The 17,435-nt window shown below is 58.3% G+C and overlaps 1 protein-coding gene across 1 annotated transcript in view; it reads right to left on the reverse strand.

Annotated features, from left to right (window-relative positions):
- Positions 1–2,363: 2,363 nt before the first annotated feature.
- The window catches only part of STUM (stum, mechanosensory transduction mediator homolog), a 48,376-nt gene continuing 33,304 nt past the window's right edge, over positions 2,364–17,435 (reverse strand). The window contains exons 2-3 of the mRNA XM_080651137.1: positions 8,868–9,047; positions 2,364–5,311 (exon numbers count right to left, since the gene is read on the reverse strand). Of these exons, the coding sequence (XP_080507263.1) occupies positions 5,277–5,311; positions 8,868–9,047 (215 nt within the window). The 3' untranslated portion in view covers positions 2,364–5,276. The remainder of the gene's footprint in view (positions 5,312–8,867; positions 9,048–17,435) is intronic.

Below are 17,435 nucleotides of genomic sequence, written 5' to 3' on the forward strand. Positions count from 1 at the left end.
AGCGAGGCTGGGGGCAGGCGGCCCTGGCTGCGCGGTTGGGACCAGGGCGCGTCGCAAGCTTCCCTCCATCCCTGACATTAGAGTTCTCTCTCTTGGAACCAAAAAGGCGCCGGTCATTGGGGTGCTGGAACCCGCTGGCTGGCTGGCCCCCGGAAGCTGGTGGGGCCGCCCCCAGTGGTCTGGGTGGAAGTGAGTCGAGGAAGCCTGGGAGACTGGAGAGCACGTGTTGTCAGCAAACGACCGATGTCACAGAGAAAAGGCCCAAAGCCAGTCACGGTATCAACACTGCAGTTACAACACAATACTCACCCGTGTGCACAGCCGGGCCTGTGGTTATGTGTGTGCTTACAATTAGGAGGGAGCGGCGGCACCATGTACAGCAGCACGGACTCAGCCGCCACCCCTCTCGGACCGGGCCGTGGGGTGGCCGTGACCTATCCTCCTCCTGTCCTTACTGCTCCCCATACGGGGCAGATGGGGGGTTGTTGTGGGAGCAGAAAAGGCCTCAGAGGAGAAGCTGTCTGCAGCTCAGAGCGAGCCCAGAAGGCAGCCCCATCCCCTGTCCTCCGGAGCCCGCCTCCCGCAGAGAGCCATGCAGTGCGTGGGGTGAGCCCGAGAGGGGGGGGGGGGCGGGGACACTGACAGGGCAAAAAGTGCCACCGGCCACCGCCCAGGCTGGAAGGAGGGGCTCCTGGACGAGGTGAGGCCCCTTGGAGACGGAAACCCCAACCTGAGCCTCCAGTGGCCCTGTCCTGCCGTCTCCCGGCACACACAGGGGCTGTGAGCATGCACGTGCGCGTGTGTGCAATGCGTGCGTGTGTGTGCACGTGAGTGTGCGTGTGTGTCTGTGCTGCGGCCCACTGAAGGGTGGGCGTGCGGTGGGGTTACTGGGGAGTCGGGGCCCGCCGGGTGGCTGGTATTTTGGCAAATCCAGGCAGAAGAGAGGGGGAGGGGCTGGAGACAGATTCCACAGCTAAATCAAAGCGAGAAACAACTTGGACACATCCAAGTGGGACCACGTGGGACGGATCAGGAAGGGAGAGTGCAATCGGGTCGGTGTTTCTGTTTTACTAGAAAGAGTCCCTGCGGCAGGGTCTAGTCCAGGAGGCCTGGCCTGTGCAAGAAAGGACCCTCCCCTCCCCCTGTCCCTGCTCCTCCCCCTCCCCCTGCTCCTCCCCCTCCCCCTCTCCCGGCTCCTCCCCTTCTCCCTCCCCCTGTTCCTGCTCCTCCCCCTCTCTCCCCCTGTCCCTGCTCCTCCCCCTCCCCCTGTCCCTATCCCTCCCCCTCTCCCTGTCCCTATTCCTCCCCCTGTCCCTATCCCTCCCCCTCTCCCTGTCCCTATTCCTCCCCCTGTCCCTATCCCTCCCCCTCTCCCTGTCCCTATCCCTCTCCCTGTCCCTCCCCCGTCCCTGTCCCTGTCCCTCCCCCTCTTCTCGGCCCCTCCCAGCCCTTTGCCCTGACAGAAATGGGGAAAATAATGGCTGCCCAGGCCCCTCCTTGTTCCCAATCTACAGATGGCTAAACTGAGGCCGGGAGCAGTGGAAGAGACAAAGGGCACTGAGGCAGGAACTCACACTCACGTGGGGAGGGCATTCAGGTGCATCCTGTCTCACGGGGTTTAGGGCGGATTCGTGAGCTTCTGACCAGGAGCTTTTACACCCCTGGGACCCCACCCCTGGGACCCCACCCTTGAAACCACACCTCTGGGACCCCACCACTGGGGCCCCACCCCTGGGACCACACCCCTGGGACCCTGCCTCTGGGACCCCGCCCCTGGGACCACGCCTCTGAGACCCCGCCCCTGGGACCACACCCCTGGGACCACACCCCTGGGACCACACCGCTGGGACCCCGCCCCTGGGACCACACCCTTGGGACCACACCCCTGGGACCACACCCCTGGCACCCCGCCCCTGGGACCACACCGCTGGGACCCGTGAACATTTGAAGCTCTAAGGACCTACCAGGAAAAAAATCTGATAAAAATCCAGGACCCCAGGCGACGCCCACTCTCAGGCTGGCCCCAGCTCCCTTCCCGACGCCTGGCCCCTCATCTCTGCAGGGAGGGTCCAGCCTGTCCTGGGGTCTCCACTCCTCCCTCTGCTCATGGTGCTGTTCACCGGGAGGCGGGACTGGGATGCTCTCCAGGAAAGTGGCATCTTTGATCTGTTTCTCCGAGGCCGTGCCAGGACCTGCTGGGCCACACCAGTGCCCACTGCGTGCTGCCTGAATGCCTAATGCTAACCCGAGGCCACAGGTGTGAGGCCAGCACCGGGGACCATGAGGACCTGCCTCTGCCAGCCTCAGGGCCCCCCTCCCCCCACCCCCCCACCTCGCTCTGGAAGGGGGCGTGGCCAGCAGAGGGTCCCCATCCTCTCCCAGCTGTTCCCCACGCCTAAAGCCCCCCCCCTTCAAGGTCGTGGTGTCTGGGGAGGGGCCATGCAGCTAAAGTGCTTCAGCAGCGCTCCTCCAGTCCAGCCCGGCTGGCGGGGCTCCGTGGTCGAGCGACAACCTATGAACCAGGAGGTCAGAGTTCGGTTCCGGTCAGGACACATGTCCGGGTTGTGGGCTTGATCCCCATGGCGGGGGGGGGGGGGGTGTGCAGGAGGCAGCGCGTTCTTCCAGCATCACTGACGGTGACAATGGCCGGCGGCACCGAAGCCCGGGCCCGGCTCCTCTCAGCTCTCCTCGGTCGGACCCTCCTGGCTCAGCCCCAGGGCCCGAGGAGCTGGGTGGGCGCAGCTGAAGCACCCCCATAAACCCCCGTGGGCGGTGACGGGTTCCCTCCGCAGGGACCCTGGCCTCCGCCTGAAGTTAAGTTCCCGGCCGCAGTCTCCATCCACACCCACAGGACGGCCCAGGGCCGCACCGCTCGGACCAGCGTCGCAGGTCCCGGGAGCATCTCACTCACCACGGAGCTCTCTGCTCCCCGGTGACCCCCGAACACCCAAGGCCAGGGGTGTCCTGGGGGCTCTGACTGGTGACAGGCCCAGCCGGAAGGAGCCCGCTGAGTGCTGGGCCATCAGCCGAGCCTGCCTTCCAGCCGGCCCAGGGCTGTGTGTCCGTCCGGCACTCCGTCCGCTGGCTGGTGTGTCACATGAGCTCTGGTCCCCGAACAGCCTGCACCGGCTCAGACCGCCGCTCCTCCTCTAACGCGGCCGTGCTGCCGAGACCGCGGCTGCTGAGATGGCGCTGCTTGAGCAGGTCCGGCCCACGTGGCCATCCTCACAGCTCCCTGTTCAGAAGCCCTGGGGGTCCACCCACCAGTTACCTGAACAGGGGCTCCCCCTGAGCCTAAAGCCTCCTCAGGTTTGGAGACGCCCCTGCGCCAAGTCCCTCCACATGGTGGCACCTGTCACTCAAAAAGAAACCCCGCCTGCGTCTGGATTGTGTCACTAAACATGCAACATAAACTGCTGTCTCTACCCTCAGCCCCAGCCCAGCCTGGAAAGGGAGATCCCTGTGGGGGCGCCCCCCCCCACCCGTCACCGCTCCAGGGAGTCACAAACTCCGGTGGGGCTGTGGGGGGAGGGGCGCTGGGCCATGTCGTCACTGTCAGCCAAGGCTGTTGGGTCTGATTCCAGGGGAGCCCTGAGCGCAGGCTCCGCTGCCTTGCCAGCAGCTCCCTGCTTGGCCTGGGGGATGCCTAAGGGTCTCTGATCAAACCTGTGCTTCTCCCTCGGGGAAAGCACAGAGGCTCACAAACAGGGAAGCGCCCAAGAGGTCTGGGTTGGCGTCAGGAGAAAGGAGGGAGGAGACAGAGACGCGGCCAGGGGTTCAGAAGGCAACCCCGTCCCAGGCAGCCCTGGCGAGGTGCTCCTCAAAACTACGGGACGAGGGGTGGGCGGAGATCAAGCCAGGAGCAGAGAACTGGGGGGCCCCGGGGGTGAGTGGCTGGAGGGGATGCCAGGGAGCTGTCCAGGCCACTGGGACCCGAGGCCCGCTTCCCAGCAGGACTGTAACTGCAAAGCCCAGGGGATGGGGTGGGGGACCACTGCCCAGGTGGGGGTGAAGAGCAGAGACTATGCAAACACTGGCCCCCAAAGGGGCTCACGGAGGAGCCACGGGCCTGAGCGGCTGTGGCCCTGGCATCCCATCCAGACAGGTCACTGCTCCGGTCCTGGCCGGCTTCTGGCTGCGCCCCTGACGACAGGAAAAGCCCCGAGAGGGACACACCCAGCGGCACAAAGGCCAGTGCGGCCAGCGGCCGGCGGCCGGCGGGGCCAGTGCGCACCTCAGCGATTCCTGTTGGACGGACAGTGACACAGACACGTGAGTGTCCGCCTCCTCACTAGCATCTCGGAGCATCTTCCTCCTCGTTTCAGTGGATCCGTGACCCCAGGAGCCCGGACAGCTTCTGCAGGCGCCTGCCTCCCGCGGGATCTGCTACATCACGCGGCGCCTCCCAGGGTCCCGCGGCCCCCTGGCCCACAGAGGAACCGTGTCACGGGTGTGGTGCAGGAGAGCTGTTCCAGGCCGCGGGCTGTTAGGACATGTAGGTTACACGTCTTCTGTTCTCCCAACATTCCTGAATCCAGAGACCCAGCCATTCCAGTGATTTCAGGGAAAGGGCTGTGGGCCAGACACGGTGTTAAGCGAAATGGGGAAGGTGCCGGGCTACGTGCACGCAGACCCGGGGTGGTGATTCTGTGGGTGAACATCTGACCCAGCAGTTTGCCCAGGCGGGGGGCCACTGCCCTCCTTCTCAGGGAAACACGCAGGCCCGGAGGTTCCAGTGGCGAAGAGCTGGGGGTGCGATCGGGCGGGCAGGGCCAGGTCACACCTGGGGGATCCGTGTCCCCTGCCACCAAAGCTGAGGGCACAGCAGCCTTCCACTCCGCCCGGAGTCCGTCCCTTCTCACTCTGCCTGGTGCTGCTCCCAGGAGGCCACTCGGCAGGCACTGGGGACCGAGAGGAAGCGTCCAGCACAGTCCTGCCTGCGGGAGCCCCTGCTCACCCGGACGGGCCCCTGCTGCCCGGCGGTGTGCCCTCGCAGTGGGCTAAACATGGGTGTGGGGGCACGTTCCAGCCTCTGTCCGCATCCTTGTCGCTACCTCCCACCCCGGGGCTCTGGGTGCTGTGCCTACAGGGCTTTTGGAGCGGGGAGGGGCTGGCAGCCCTCAGCTGCGGAGAAGAGCAGATGCGTTTCCAAAATAAATAACAGCTTTAAATCCTCCCTTTCCTCCAAACCAGTAAACAGCAGAGACAGCCTGGGAGGTCCTGGTGCTGCCGGGCGGCCCTCACGGGGCCACCCTGGACTCTCGGGGTTCCCGGGCTCACAGCTGCTGTGGGATGCCCTGCTCCTTGTAGCCTACGAGGAAGAAGCAGAGGAGACGGGTGAGACACCCACTTCCTTCAGGATTTCTCCCGGAGGCGCCCACCTAGGATCTGTTCCTGAGGCCTTAGTCACACGGCACCACAGGGTCCAACTTTCCCCCAGGGCATTGGCTTTTTCATGGGAATCAAAAGGGTGAATGGAAGCGGTGGAGCTTGGGGTTTAGTGGGGATATGGGAGGAGGGATCTGTGGTGGGGGCTGGGAGGTTATCCACGCCCCCTCAGCCCACACCCCAGCACACAAGCGGCCCCACCAGGCTGGCCTGGTGTGACTTCCCAATGCAGAGCCAGGGAGAAGGTGCCAGACAGGCTCCACCAAGTGGTGGGCATCTGGGATCCGTGGACGGAAGGAGGAAGGAAGACAGCTCACAGGAGGGAGTGAGCATGCGTGTCTTCAACCAGCTGGACGCCGGGGACACAGGCGAAGGTGACCGAGGTTTGGAGCCTCTAAAACATTTGGTGATAATTATGAGGCCATGGGAAACATTGACCATATCGATGTTAGAGAACTGCTGCTTGTTTTTGTGGGTATAAAAGGGTACTGTGGTTATGTTTTTTTTAAAGGATACCTAGTGAAATATTTAAGGATAAAATTGTGAGTCTTGAATTTTGGTGGTTACCCCCTATTAGCTGGTAACTTGGCCCTCTTTGGGCCCTCAGTGGGCTTAACTTTTTTTCCTTTTTATTTATCGGTTTATTCATCTATTTGGGGAAATTCATCTGTTCTGAGAAACCCAGGCTGGGCTGGGGGAAGCTGTGGGAGTAACTCATGAACAAGAGCAGCGTGAGCTGACAGATGTTGGACCTTCAGGGACTCGCTGGACTAGGCCCTTTATGTTTGTTTATGTTTCAACATTTTCCAAAATAAAAAGCTAAAAATAGAAGCCAGTTGACCAACTGGAAGAGGGGACGAGTGGGGGGGCATTGGGGGGGGGCAGGCAGCCCAGGCCCGAGGCTGGCACCCACCAGCAGACTCACCTTGGGAAACTTGGAGAACACAGGATGTGAGGCAGCATGAGGAAAAAAGGGAAAGAGAAAGAGAAAGGAGTCTGAAAACAGGGCAGAGAGGGGCTGCCTGAAATCTAAGACGGGCGAATGCTCGGGGCCAGGCGATGGAGCAGGGTGGGCTCAGGGTGGCCAGTGGCCGGCCATGCCGCCCTCGGTGGCCCCGTTAGGCTGTGAGCACCGCGAGGGCTCCCAGGGAGTCCTGCCCCGTGAGGCACTGCCAAGAAGCCCTCTCCAGGACCCTCCTTCCCTCCCCAGCTCAGCCACGCCCCCTCTGCTGCTCCCCTCCTGCCCCTCACTCTTTTTTACCCCAACACCTGTCTGCCTGGAGGTGCATCCTGGATGGACCTGAGCAGGGTCAGCTGCAGAACAGGTTTGACCACCAGAATCCAAAGGTACTGAAGTGCCACGCCTGCCAGCTCAGCTCCGTGTGAACCATGTAGGTCACCCTTGTATAAACAGGAGCCACACATAAAATCTAATGCTGGGGAAGACCCAGGCCCGGGAGGCAGGCAGATTTTTATCTTGCAAACATCTTGGATCAATTGGTAGTGACTGCCTAAAGCCCCCATCATGAGATCGTTCAGCAGAAAGTGTAGCAATTGATTGGTAATGTCTGCCATGGGCAAGGCAGTAGAAAGAAGTGACTGTAAAATTACCAAATATTTATTGACCCATGACCAAGACAGGCTGTTGTTCCCTGTTATTTGCTTATTGTTAATATAAGTAGAGTAGAGCCCTAGCCAGCTTGGCTCAATGAATAGAGCTTTGGTCTGCGGACTGAAAGGTTCCAGGTTCAGTTCGATTCTGGTCAAGAGCACATGCCTGGGTTGTGGGCTCAATCCCCAATGTAGGGCGTGCAGGAGGCAGCCAATCAATGATTCTCTCTCATCATTGATGTTTCTATCTCTCTCTACTTCTCCCTTCCTCTCTGAAATCAATAAGATATATATTAGAGCAGTGTGCTTGTAAGTTCCCATTTTAACTTCTACTTTGACCTGTATTTCTGATTCCCCTCTGAGGAGTGTGTTGTTGTTGTTGTTGTTGTTTTATGGTGTGGTGTGGCATGCCCTGTGAAAGATCTGCCTGTGTGGTTACAACTGAAAAGTTTTCTGCATTCTTATCGGAAGGGGCTGGAGGGACAGAAAGGGCAGCCTCTGTCCAGCTGTTGGCCAGGAGTCAAGTCAGTTGTGGTTATTCCCTTCAAACTCGTCATCCTGGGACACACACTGCATTGTTGCTTGGGGCCACCCAGGCCCATGGCACCATCTCAAGAGTGGCAACTCTTCATCCTTTGAGGTGGGTTTATTTTTTGGAAAAAGTGCAGACACCTTGTGCTGACATGGGTGAGCAAGTCTGGGGCCAGGGCGGGAAAGTGGGTAGCAGTGAAGTCTGGCGGGTTTTCTTGTGCAGGCCCCACGTCCATCCCCAAACAGTGCTCTGAAACGTCTGACATGAAGACAGCACCCCGGGAACAGTGTACAGACATCCAGGGAGCTGGCTCTGACCCCAGGGAAGGCTCGGGTTGGGAGCAGTAGGAAGGGTGGGGGCGGGGGGTCCTGGCATTTGATGATCCTGCAGCCCAGTTATGAACCCCACACCAGCCACAGAGGATGGGGCTCTGGCTGAGTCGCTGGCTCTGGGAGTGAGGCAGCGACGGGGTTTCCGTCTGTACTTCTGGGCCTTCTATGTCCTCATCTAGGGCGAGGCGAGGGAGGCTTATCGCTGAGACCCAGGCCCCATGGTTCCTGGGTATAGAGTTGGTGTGAAATGGTTGGTGAAGGGCCACGCAATCCCAGTGAGGAAGTAAGGCTTTCGAATCAAGCTACAAAGAGCTTAGTTTAAAGGAGAAATTATGCTGCTCTGGCTGTAAAACGCACAGTCACAGGGTGTCGTGGGCAAATGCACCAAGTGGCCTTTCCCTTCTTTCTGGAAAGTGCATGATGGAGGCGCAGGGCACGGTAGGCACAGGGACCCGAGCTCCCTTGGCCACACCCCTGCCACCAGTGCTGTCAGAGCTGGATAAGGGCTCCCGCCCTCTCGCTCGTGCTCCCTGGCTTAGTCTCTGCGTGTCCGCGCCCAGGAGTCCCTGCAGGCTTGGGGCTGGGCGTGCAGGGAGGCCCCTCTGCCAGGCAGCACGGACACCGACACCCGTGAGGAGGACAGAGGCGAGCCCTCGGGGAAGGAGCAGGCTCAGCACATCTCCCGGCCACGCGCCCACACCCTGAGGGTCACAGACACCCAGACTACAGATGGTCAGCCTGCTCCTCCTCCAGCCCCGCCCCCTCACCCGGCCCCACCCAGGCCAAGAGGAGGCGTGGCCCGTGGCTGCTTCTCCAGTCACGCCCCCACCCTGCTAAGCCCTGCCCACAAGGAGGCGTGGTCTGTGGCTCCTCCTCCAGCCCTGACCCTCATTCTGTCCAGCCCCGCCCACAAGGAGGCGTGGTCTGTGGCTGCTCCTCCTCCAGCCCCGCCCCTCACCCTGCCCTGCCCCGCCCACAAGGAGGCGTGGCCCTTGGCTACTCACTGGCCAGGATGACCATGTCCATGCCCCAGAAGATGCTCATGATCCAGCCCACCATGACGATGGCCGTGAGGATCTGGATGAGGGCGGCCGCGATGTTCAGCCAGAAGACGCAGCACACGTGCCTGTCGGGGAGGTCGGTGCGGGCCCCGCACAGCACAGCGAAGGCCGAGACGAACGTCCCTGTGAAGCCGAGGGGACAGCGAGTTAGGGTGCTGGGGACGCCGCGCATGCTCCTCGCCGCCCGGACACTGCCCGCCCTGCGGGAGCCTGGAGAGAAGCAGCCTGTGTCCATGCATCCCCTTCCCGCTCAGACCGGCCCTCCCCCTGCTCCACACGGAGAGGCCAGGGTAGCCCCTGGAGGAGGCCCAGCATGGGGCTGCCGCGGGCCTTGGGGGACACGGAGGGCACGGCAAGTCCCTGCCATTAGGAGCAGGGCAGGGGTGCCGCGGGGGCAGGAGTGGTGGCATGGGGGTGCTGCTCAGGGCACTGTGGGGGCTCTGAATGTCTAGAGAGGGACCTGAGCTCTGACCGTTTTGAGCAGGAGAGTGACACCCTGGGAGCAGGGATCTGAGAAAGGTAACTTGTGGGCAGAGTGTTGGCGGATTGAAGTGTCTGAGAAAGATGGACTCAGAGAAGGCGCAGCTAGAAAGGCGGGGCGGAGGGGGCGGGGGGGGAGGGGGCGGGCTGCGGGCTCATGGAGGACGAGACACCGGGCCGTGGGCTCGTGGGGAAGAGTGCGCCACACCCTCGGCCTTGGCCAGGCATCACGCAGGTGGCATATGAGCTGAACACGCGCTGACACCATTAAAAAGAGAACACTGCCCTCCGGCGTGGCTGCCGGCTGAGCATTGACCCATGAACCCAGAGGTCGCTGGTTTCATTCCCCTCAGGCACAGGCCTGGGTGCGGGCTGATCCCAGCAGGGGGCGGGCAGGAGGCAGCTGACAGATGATGTTTCTCTCTCCCTCTCTCACTGCCCCTCTCTCTAAAGATCAATTGCAAAAAGTTTTTAAAGAGAGCACTACCAAAGTAGAAGGGAGCATGAGAGGAGTGAGAGCACGTGGGGGTCTCACGTGCAAAAGCACAGACGCTGCTACCCGCTCAGCTACAGTGCCCTGCCCTCAGCCAGCGTCCCCTGACTCTCCCACCCCTGGAGGCGGTCATTAGCACCCCCATTCTACACATGGGGGACCAATTCCACCTCTGGAGGCGGTCATTAGCACCCCCATTCTACAGATGGAAAGCCAATTCCACCCCTGGAGGTGGTCATTAGCACCTCTACTCTACAGATGGGGACCAATTCCACCCCTGGAGGCGGTCATTGGCACCCCCATTCTACACATGGAGGACCAATTCCACCTCTGGAGGCAGCCATTGGCACCCCCATTCTACAGATGGAAAGCCAATTCCACCCCTGGAGGCGGTCATTAGCACCCACATTCTACAGATGGGGGACCAATTCCACCCCTGGAGGCGGTCATTATCACCCCCATTCTACACATGGGGGACCAATTCCACCCCTGGAGGCGGTCATTAGCACCCCATTCTATAGATGGGGGACCAATTCCACCCCTGGAGGCGGTCATTAGCACCCATTCTACAGATGGGGGACCAATTCCACCCCTGGAGGCGGTCATTAGCACCCCATTCTATAGATGGGGGACCAATTCCACCCCTGGAGGCGGTCATTAGCACCCATTCTACAGATGGGGGACCAATTCCACCCCTGGAGGCGGTCATTAGCACCCCATTCTACAGATGCAGGACCAATTCCACCCCTGGAGGCGGTCATTAGCACCCCATTCTACAGATGGGGGACCAATTCCACCCCTGGAGGCGGTCATTAGCACCCCATTCTACAGATGGAAAGCCAATTCCACCCCTGGAGGCGGTCATTAGCACCCCATTCTACAGATGGGGGACCAATTCCACCCCTGGAGGCGGTCATTAGCACCCCATTCTACAGATGGATAGCCAATTCCACCCCTGGAGGCGGTCATTAGCACCCCATTCTACAGATAGGGGACCAAGTCCGGAGAGGCTGAATGCCTTGCCCACACGGCACAGCCCTGATTCAGACCCAGCCCTGCTTGGTGTAGCCTGCGCTCTCCTCCGTCAGGGTGCTGCCTCTGTACATTGAAAACCAGGGAAGCTGGGATGGCCGCCCTGGGAAACAGGAGGGCGGTTCCGCGAAAAAGTAAAACTAAATATATTCCCAAGGAACTGAAAACAGAGTCTCAGAGCATCTGTACACCCTTGTTCACCGCGCGTTATTCACAACAGCTACAACATGGAGGCGGCCCCGTTGTCCATAGACAGATGGATGAATAAGTAAAATGTGGTATATCCATCCACGGAATAGTATTCAGCCTTTTCTAAGAAGGGAGGAAATTCTGTCACACACTACCACATGGAATGAGCCTTGAGGATATCGGCTGAGTTAAATAAGCCAGTCACAAAAAGACAAAGACTGTGGGTTCCACGTATACGAGGTACTTAGAGGAGTCAAGTTCATTGATAGGAAATAGAACAGTGGAGGCTGCCAGGGGCAGAGAGGAGGGGCAGATGGGAAGTTAGGGTTTAACGGGAGCAGAGTTTCTGTTTACAAGATAAATATGTTCTGCGATGGATGGTGGTGAGGCTGCACAGTAGTGTGGATGTACTTAGCACCGAGCTATGCACTGGAGGATGGTCGAGAAGGTGAGTTTCATGTTGTGTGTACTTTGCCACAACAGAAAGAATTTGGGGGGGAGAGAGACTTGTGTGCAAGAGGGGACAACCTCAGGCGGGTGGTGTGGGAGGGACTTCTGGTCACCACTCTCTCTGCTACCACATTGATGCACTCGTGGTAACTGTAAGACGCCTATAAAAAGACAAGCACATTGTCTACAACTGATTTGTATGATATGTACCTATATCATACATGCAGTTGCACTAATTTAGATACAATATTATTAATGAACTTACTAATGATAATTTGCATAAATAATTTCACTAAGAAACAACAGTAATAGGTCCCTTTTGTCATATAAATTAACATATGCCACAGAAGGATTAAGTGTGTGGATTTATAGTATAAAAACATCATTTTAATCAATTCAGCAGGAAATTTAAAAAATAATTTTAAGGAGGAACCAAGGTAAACACCTGTACTTGCTGCCTCTCACAACCACATCAAAATTACAACTAAAAGACAGAACAACGATCATCTAGAACCATGGGAAAGCTGGCTGAGTGGAAGTTCCCCAACTAGAGAGGTGAAAAAAGCGGTGAGACTGGTAGGAGGTGCAGAGGTGCGGAAAGTGCTAGCACCTGGATGTGCTGCTCTTTTAATCGGGAGGGAGATACAAGCTCCCGCTTGCTCTGAGCTCCAGTTCCGGGCGAGACTCTGGGGGACCCAGAAACTAGAGTGTCTGGCATCGGGGCAGGAATGAGAGGGCGGCTTTCTTTCAGAGAGAAGTACTCACAGTGGTCATTGTTTCTGCGCTGGGACCCCTCCTGTGCAGGGCTGACTAGCAGCCATTGCTGTTTGCTCCGCCCTGGTGATTCCCTGAGACCCTGCCCCACCCAGTTTACAACCCCACCCCAGCTATGCGCAGTGGCTTTTGCATATGAATGGCCTGTCCTTTCTCAGCGGTCAAACAGGCAGCAGCTGGGTCAAGGAGACCCAAAGCAATCAATCTGGCAGCATCAGCCTGCCTTGCTACACAGTTGAGCCTCATCTGGGCACTTCCAAACCCCAACCCGATACAAAGAGGAAGAATCTGCAGATCTCTCTGTAGCTCCTGCTGGGTGGCCCCAGACAGTGGCTGACTTTGCATCTCCTTGGAGATCCAAGAGCCAGTGTACCCAGTGGTCAGTATGAGACCATACCAGATTACAACTCTTCACATTCATAAGTGACACACTCAAGGGGCAGACTCAGTGAGCACCAAAGCCCTACTGAAGCAAGTCCTGCTCCATAGGGGTGTCTCCAGCACAGCAGCTCTTCCACTGTAGACACAGCTGGTACCCACAGCCAATTGGCCTGGAGGTCAATTCCTCCCAGTGATACCAACAACAATCAAGGTTTAATTACAACATGACTGTGCACACAGCCCACAAAGGGGTGCACCAAGAGTATCCACCTCAGGTGACTGGGGAGGCTGAGCCACTGGACCCTATAGGACACCTACTACACGAGGCCACTCTGTCAACTCAAGGAAACATAGCAGCTACCCAGTACATAGAAACAAACATGGGGAAGCAGCCAAAATGCGGAGACAAAGAAACATGTCATAAATGAAAGAAATGGATGAAAGCAAAACACTGGATATAGATTTCAAAACCACAGTTATAAGGTTACTCAAGAACCTTCTAGAAACCTCCAAGGAACTTAGTGAGACCTTCAAGGATCTTACTAAGAATGCCAAAAAAAAAAAAAAAAAAAATGGAAAAAGACCAGTAAGAAATTAAGCATACACTGACTGAAATAAAGAATAATATACAGAGATTCAACAGTAGACTAGAGCAGGCGTCCTCAAACTACGGCCCGCAGGCCACATGCAGTCCGCCGAGGACATTTATCCGGCCCGCCGGGTGCCACTGCCTGTCCTGCTTAGCAGCTGACTCGTCCCAGGCCCTCAGTGCGCATAGGAATTTGTTCATAGTTTTTTTTTTTAAACTATAGTTAGGCCCTCCAATGGTCTGAGGGACAGTGAACTGGCCCCCTGCTTAAAAAGTTTGAGGACCCCTGGACTAGAGGATCCCAAGAATCAAGTCAAAGATTTGAAATATGAGGAAGCAAAAAACACCCAACTGGAAGAGCAAAAAGAAAAAAGAATCCAAAAATATGAAGATAGTGTAAGGAGCTTCTGGGACAACTTCAAGTGTAACAACATCCGAATTATGGGGGTGCCAGAAGAAGAGAGAGAACAAGATACTGAAAACCTATTTGAAGAAATAATGGCAGAAAACTTCCCCCACCTGGTGAAAGAAATAGACTTACAAGTTCAGGAAGCGCACAGAACCCCAAACAAGAGGAATCCAATGAGGACCACACCAAGACACATCATAATTAAAATGCCAAGAGCAAAAGACAAAGGGAGAATCTTAAAAGCAGCAAGAGAAAAACCGTTAGTTACCTACAAGGGAGCACCCATACAACTGTCAGCTGATTTCTCAACAGAAACTATGCAGGCCAGAAGGAATTGGCAAGAAATATTCAAAGTGATGAATAGCAAGAACCTACAACCAAGATTACTCTACCCAGCAAAGCTATCATTCAGAATTGAAGGTCAGATAAAGAGCTTCACAGAAAAGAAAAAGCTAAAGGAGTTCATCACCGCCAAACCAGTATTATATGAAATGCTGAAGGGTATCATATATAATAAAGAGGTAATATGCAAATTGACCATCACATCCTCACAAGATGGCTGCCTATGACCAGGCTGGCAGGGGGGTTAGTGAGGGATTACCAAATGACTGAACAAGCAGGCTGCGTGGGGAAACTAGGCCAGCAGGGGGGTTAGTGAGGGATGACCAAATGACTGAACAGCAGGCTCCATGGGGTGACCAGGCCTGCAGGGGGGGGCAGTTGGGGGCAACCAGGTTGGCAGGCGGGCAGTTGGGGGCAACCAGGCTGGCAGAGGGGGATAGTTGGGGGCGACCAGGCCGGCGGGGGGGGGCAGTAAGGGGTGACCAGGCCGGCGGGGAGGGGGGCCAGTTAGGGAAAGCCAGGCCAGCAGGGGGCAGTTAGGGGCAATCAGGCCGGCACACAGAGGCAGTGAGGGGCGATCAATCAGGCTGGCGGGGGGGGGGGGCAGTTAGGGGCAACCAGGCAGGCAGGCAGGTGAGCGATTAGGTGCCAGCAGTCCAGGATTGTGAGAGAAATGTCCGACTGCCGGTTTAGGCCCGATCCTCATGCCTAAACCGGCAATCAGACATCCCCCAAGGGGTCCGGGATTAGAGAGGGTGCAGGTTGGGCTGAGGGGACACCCTCCCCCTGCACGAATTTTGTGCACCAAGCCTCTAGTTCTTTAAGAAGAGGAAGAAGAAGAAAAAGGTAAAGATAAAAAATTATGAACAACAAAGTGACAACAAATACTTATCTATCAAGTGAATCTAAAAATCAAATGAATAAAAAATCTAATGAACAGAACAAATTGGTGAATGTAATAGAATCAGGGGCATGGAAAGGGTGCGGACTGACCATTCTCGGGGGAAGGAGGTGTGGGGGGTGCGGGAAGAGATTGGACAAAGATCTTACACCTATGGACGAGGACAGTGGGGGGCCGAGGGCCTGGGGTGGGGTGGGAACCGGGTGGAGGGGAGCTATGGGGGGAACAAAGAGGGACATCTGTAGTAATCTGAACAATAAAGATTTAAAATAATAGTAATAATTTTAGCACATTTTCATATGGAGGTGTTAATTATTTAAATAAATAAAAAGCCCTCCCCAACAGCGATGTGTTCGTTCTCATTCACGAGCACCCACCAGGCGCCTGTGCTGGGTCCTGGGAACGGAGCCCACGTGGGCGGTGGAGCTGGCCCCACCCCCACCCCCACCCCCACCCCACCCCCACCCCCACCCCCACCCGGGAGCTCACGCTCTGGAGGAACACTGGCCATAAGGAGCAGTGAGGAATTCGGCTGGGTCACGTCAGGAAGACTCCACGGGAGAGTAGGGATGGGGACGAGGTCTGGAAAGGGGGGGAAGGGCCAGGGAAGGAGGGCGAAGGGCATCCCAGAACAACCCGCGTGAACGCCCGGGAGCTCAGAGGTGCGGGGCCCGCATGGCCAGGGCTGCTGGACACACGGCGGGAAACAAGGCCAGCTCAGCTTCGGTTTAAAAAACATGGAAGAACGAGGCTGAGGTGGGCAGAGGTCAGACGGGCATGGGACCCAAGCACCAGGCTTCCTCTGCAGGCTGCTGGCAGCCCTGGGAAGGGTTTTGACAGGGAACGATGCAACCAGGGCTGAGTTTCAGAACCAGCCCCAAGGCGCTGTGGCCCCCAAGAGGTTGTGGCCCCCAAGGTGCTGTGGCCCCCAAGGCGCTGTGGCCCCCAAGGTGCTGTGGCCCCCAAGAGGTTGTGGCCCCCAAGGCGCAGTAGCCCCCAAGGCGCTGTGGCCCCCAAGAGGTTGTGGCCCCCAAGGTGCTGTGGCCCCCAAGGCGCTGTGGCCCCCAAGAGGTTGTGGCCCCCAAGGTGCTGTGGCCCCCAAGAGGTTGTGGCCAACAAGACACAGTGGCCCCCAAGGCGCTGTGGCCCCCAAGGCGCTGTGGCCCCCAAGGTGCTGTGGCCCCCAAGAGGTTGTGGCCCCCAAGGTGCTGTGGCCCCCAAGAGGTTGTGGCCAACAAGACACAGTGGCCCCCAAGGCGCTGTGGCCCCCAAGGTGCTGTGGCCCCCAAGGCGCTGTGGCCCCAAGGGGAGGAAGGGCGGGAGGGGTGAGGAAGGCTGGGAGGAGGGACACAGCAGAAATCCCAGCGGGAGGGGCAGTGGGGGAGACAGTGGGAAGGACCCACGGAGGGAGAGGAGGTCGTGTCCCCAGGATCAGCGGCCAGCTGCTGACGGGGAAGGAGGGGCCAGGTCACAGGGTGAGGGGCAGCCATAACCAGGCGGGAAAGCGAGAGGCATGTCCACCGGCTGAGGAGAGCAGGGGACAGGGATGGGGACTGAAGTGAATGAGGTCACCCCAGGAGGGCGTGGAACGCCAGGAAAGACCTGGGGGACATGAGCTCTTAGGCGAGCGCAGAAAGTGACTCCAAAGGGGACGGAGGGGGCCAGTCAGGGAGGTGAGGGAGGCGTCCCGATGCGGGAGGGGAGACGGCGCGGGGTCACCTGCTGCAGAGATGGGGAGGGACCTGCTGAGGCCGAGCGGCCAGTCGAAGAGAAGGAATGGCGGGCGGGAGCAGCCGTCAGAGGTCAGAGGCGAGAATGAGGAGTGGATTGCAGGATGTGGTGAGGACACGCCGTCCCAGTCCCGGGAGAAAGAAGCGTGTTCACCTGCGGGGAGAAGCTGCCGGGCAGGGAGGTGACAATGTGACGATGAGGGCGACGTGGGGGTCAGGGGTTTGATAAGATGAGACGGTGAGGGGCGGGGGAGCGACAGCAGTTTTGCAGCCTGGTTTGTGCATCAGAAACAGACTGAGTTTTTTAAAATGCAGGTTCCAGGCCCCACCTCCAGGTCCCCAGAGGCCCAGGGCGGGGTCCAGGGATTGCTTGTTTAAGAATAAAACATTCCCGAGCCGACTCTAACATGCAGTCGGGTTTGCAAATCCCGTGGAAGACAGAACAGGAGACCACCCGACCTGGGAAAGGAGCCCACTCCGCAAGGCCGGGGGCGAGGCCGCAGAGAAGGCTGGCAGCGAGCACCCGAGGGGGCAGGCGGCACGCAGGCATGGGCACAGGAGAAAAAGCGAGGTCGTGGGCTCTGCTGGGGCTGCGACAGGGCACCCCGAGCTCCCAGGAGGCCCCTGGAGGGAAGCCGTGACCCAGGGCGTCCTTCCCAGTGAGCAGGCAAAGCGGCTCCCCACCCAGGGCGGGCGCTGTGGGTTCTTGTTTGGCAGCAGGACATGATCCAGGCTCCAGAG

This window comes from Plecotus auritus (assembly GCF_963455305.1).
Source record: "Plecotus auritus genome assembly, chromosome: 14".
NCBI lineage: Eukaryota > Metazoa > Chordata > Mammalia > Chiroptera > Vespertilionidae > Plecotus > Plecotus auritus.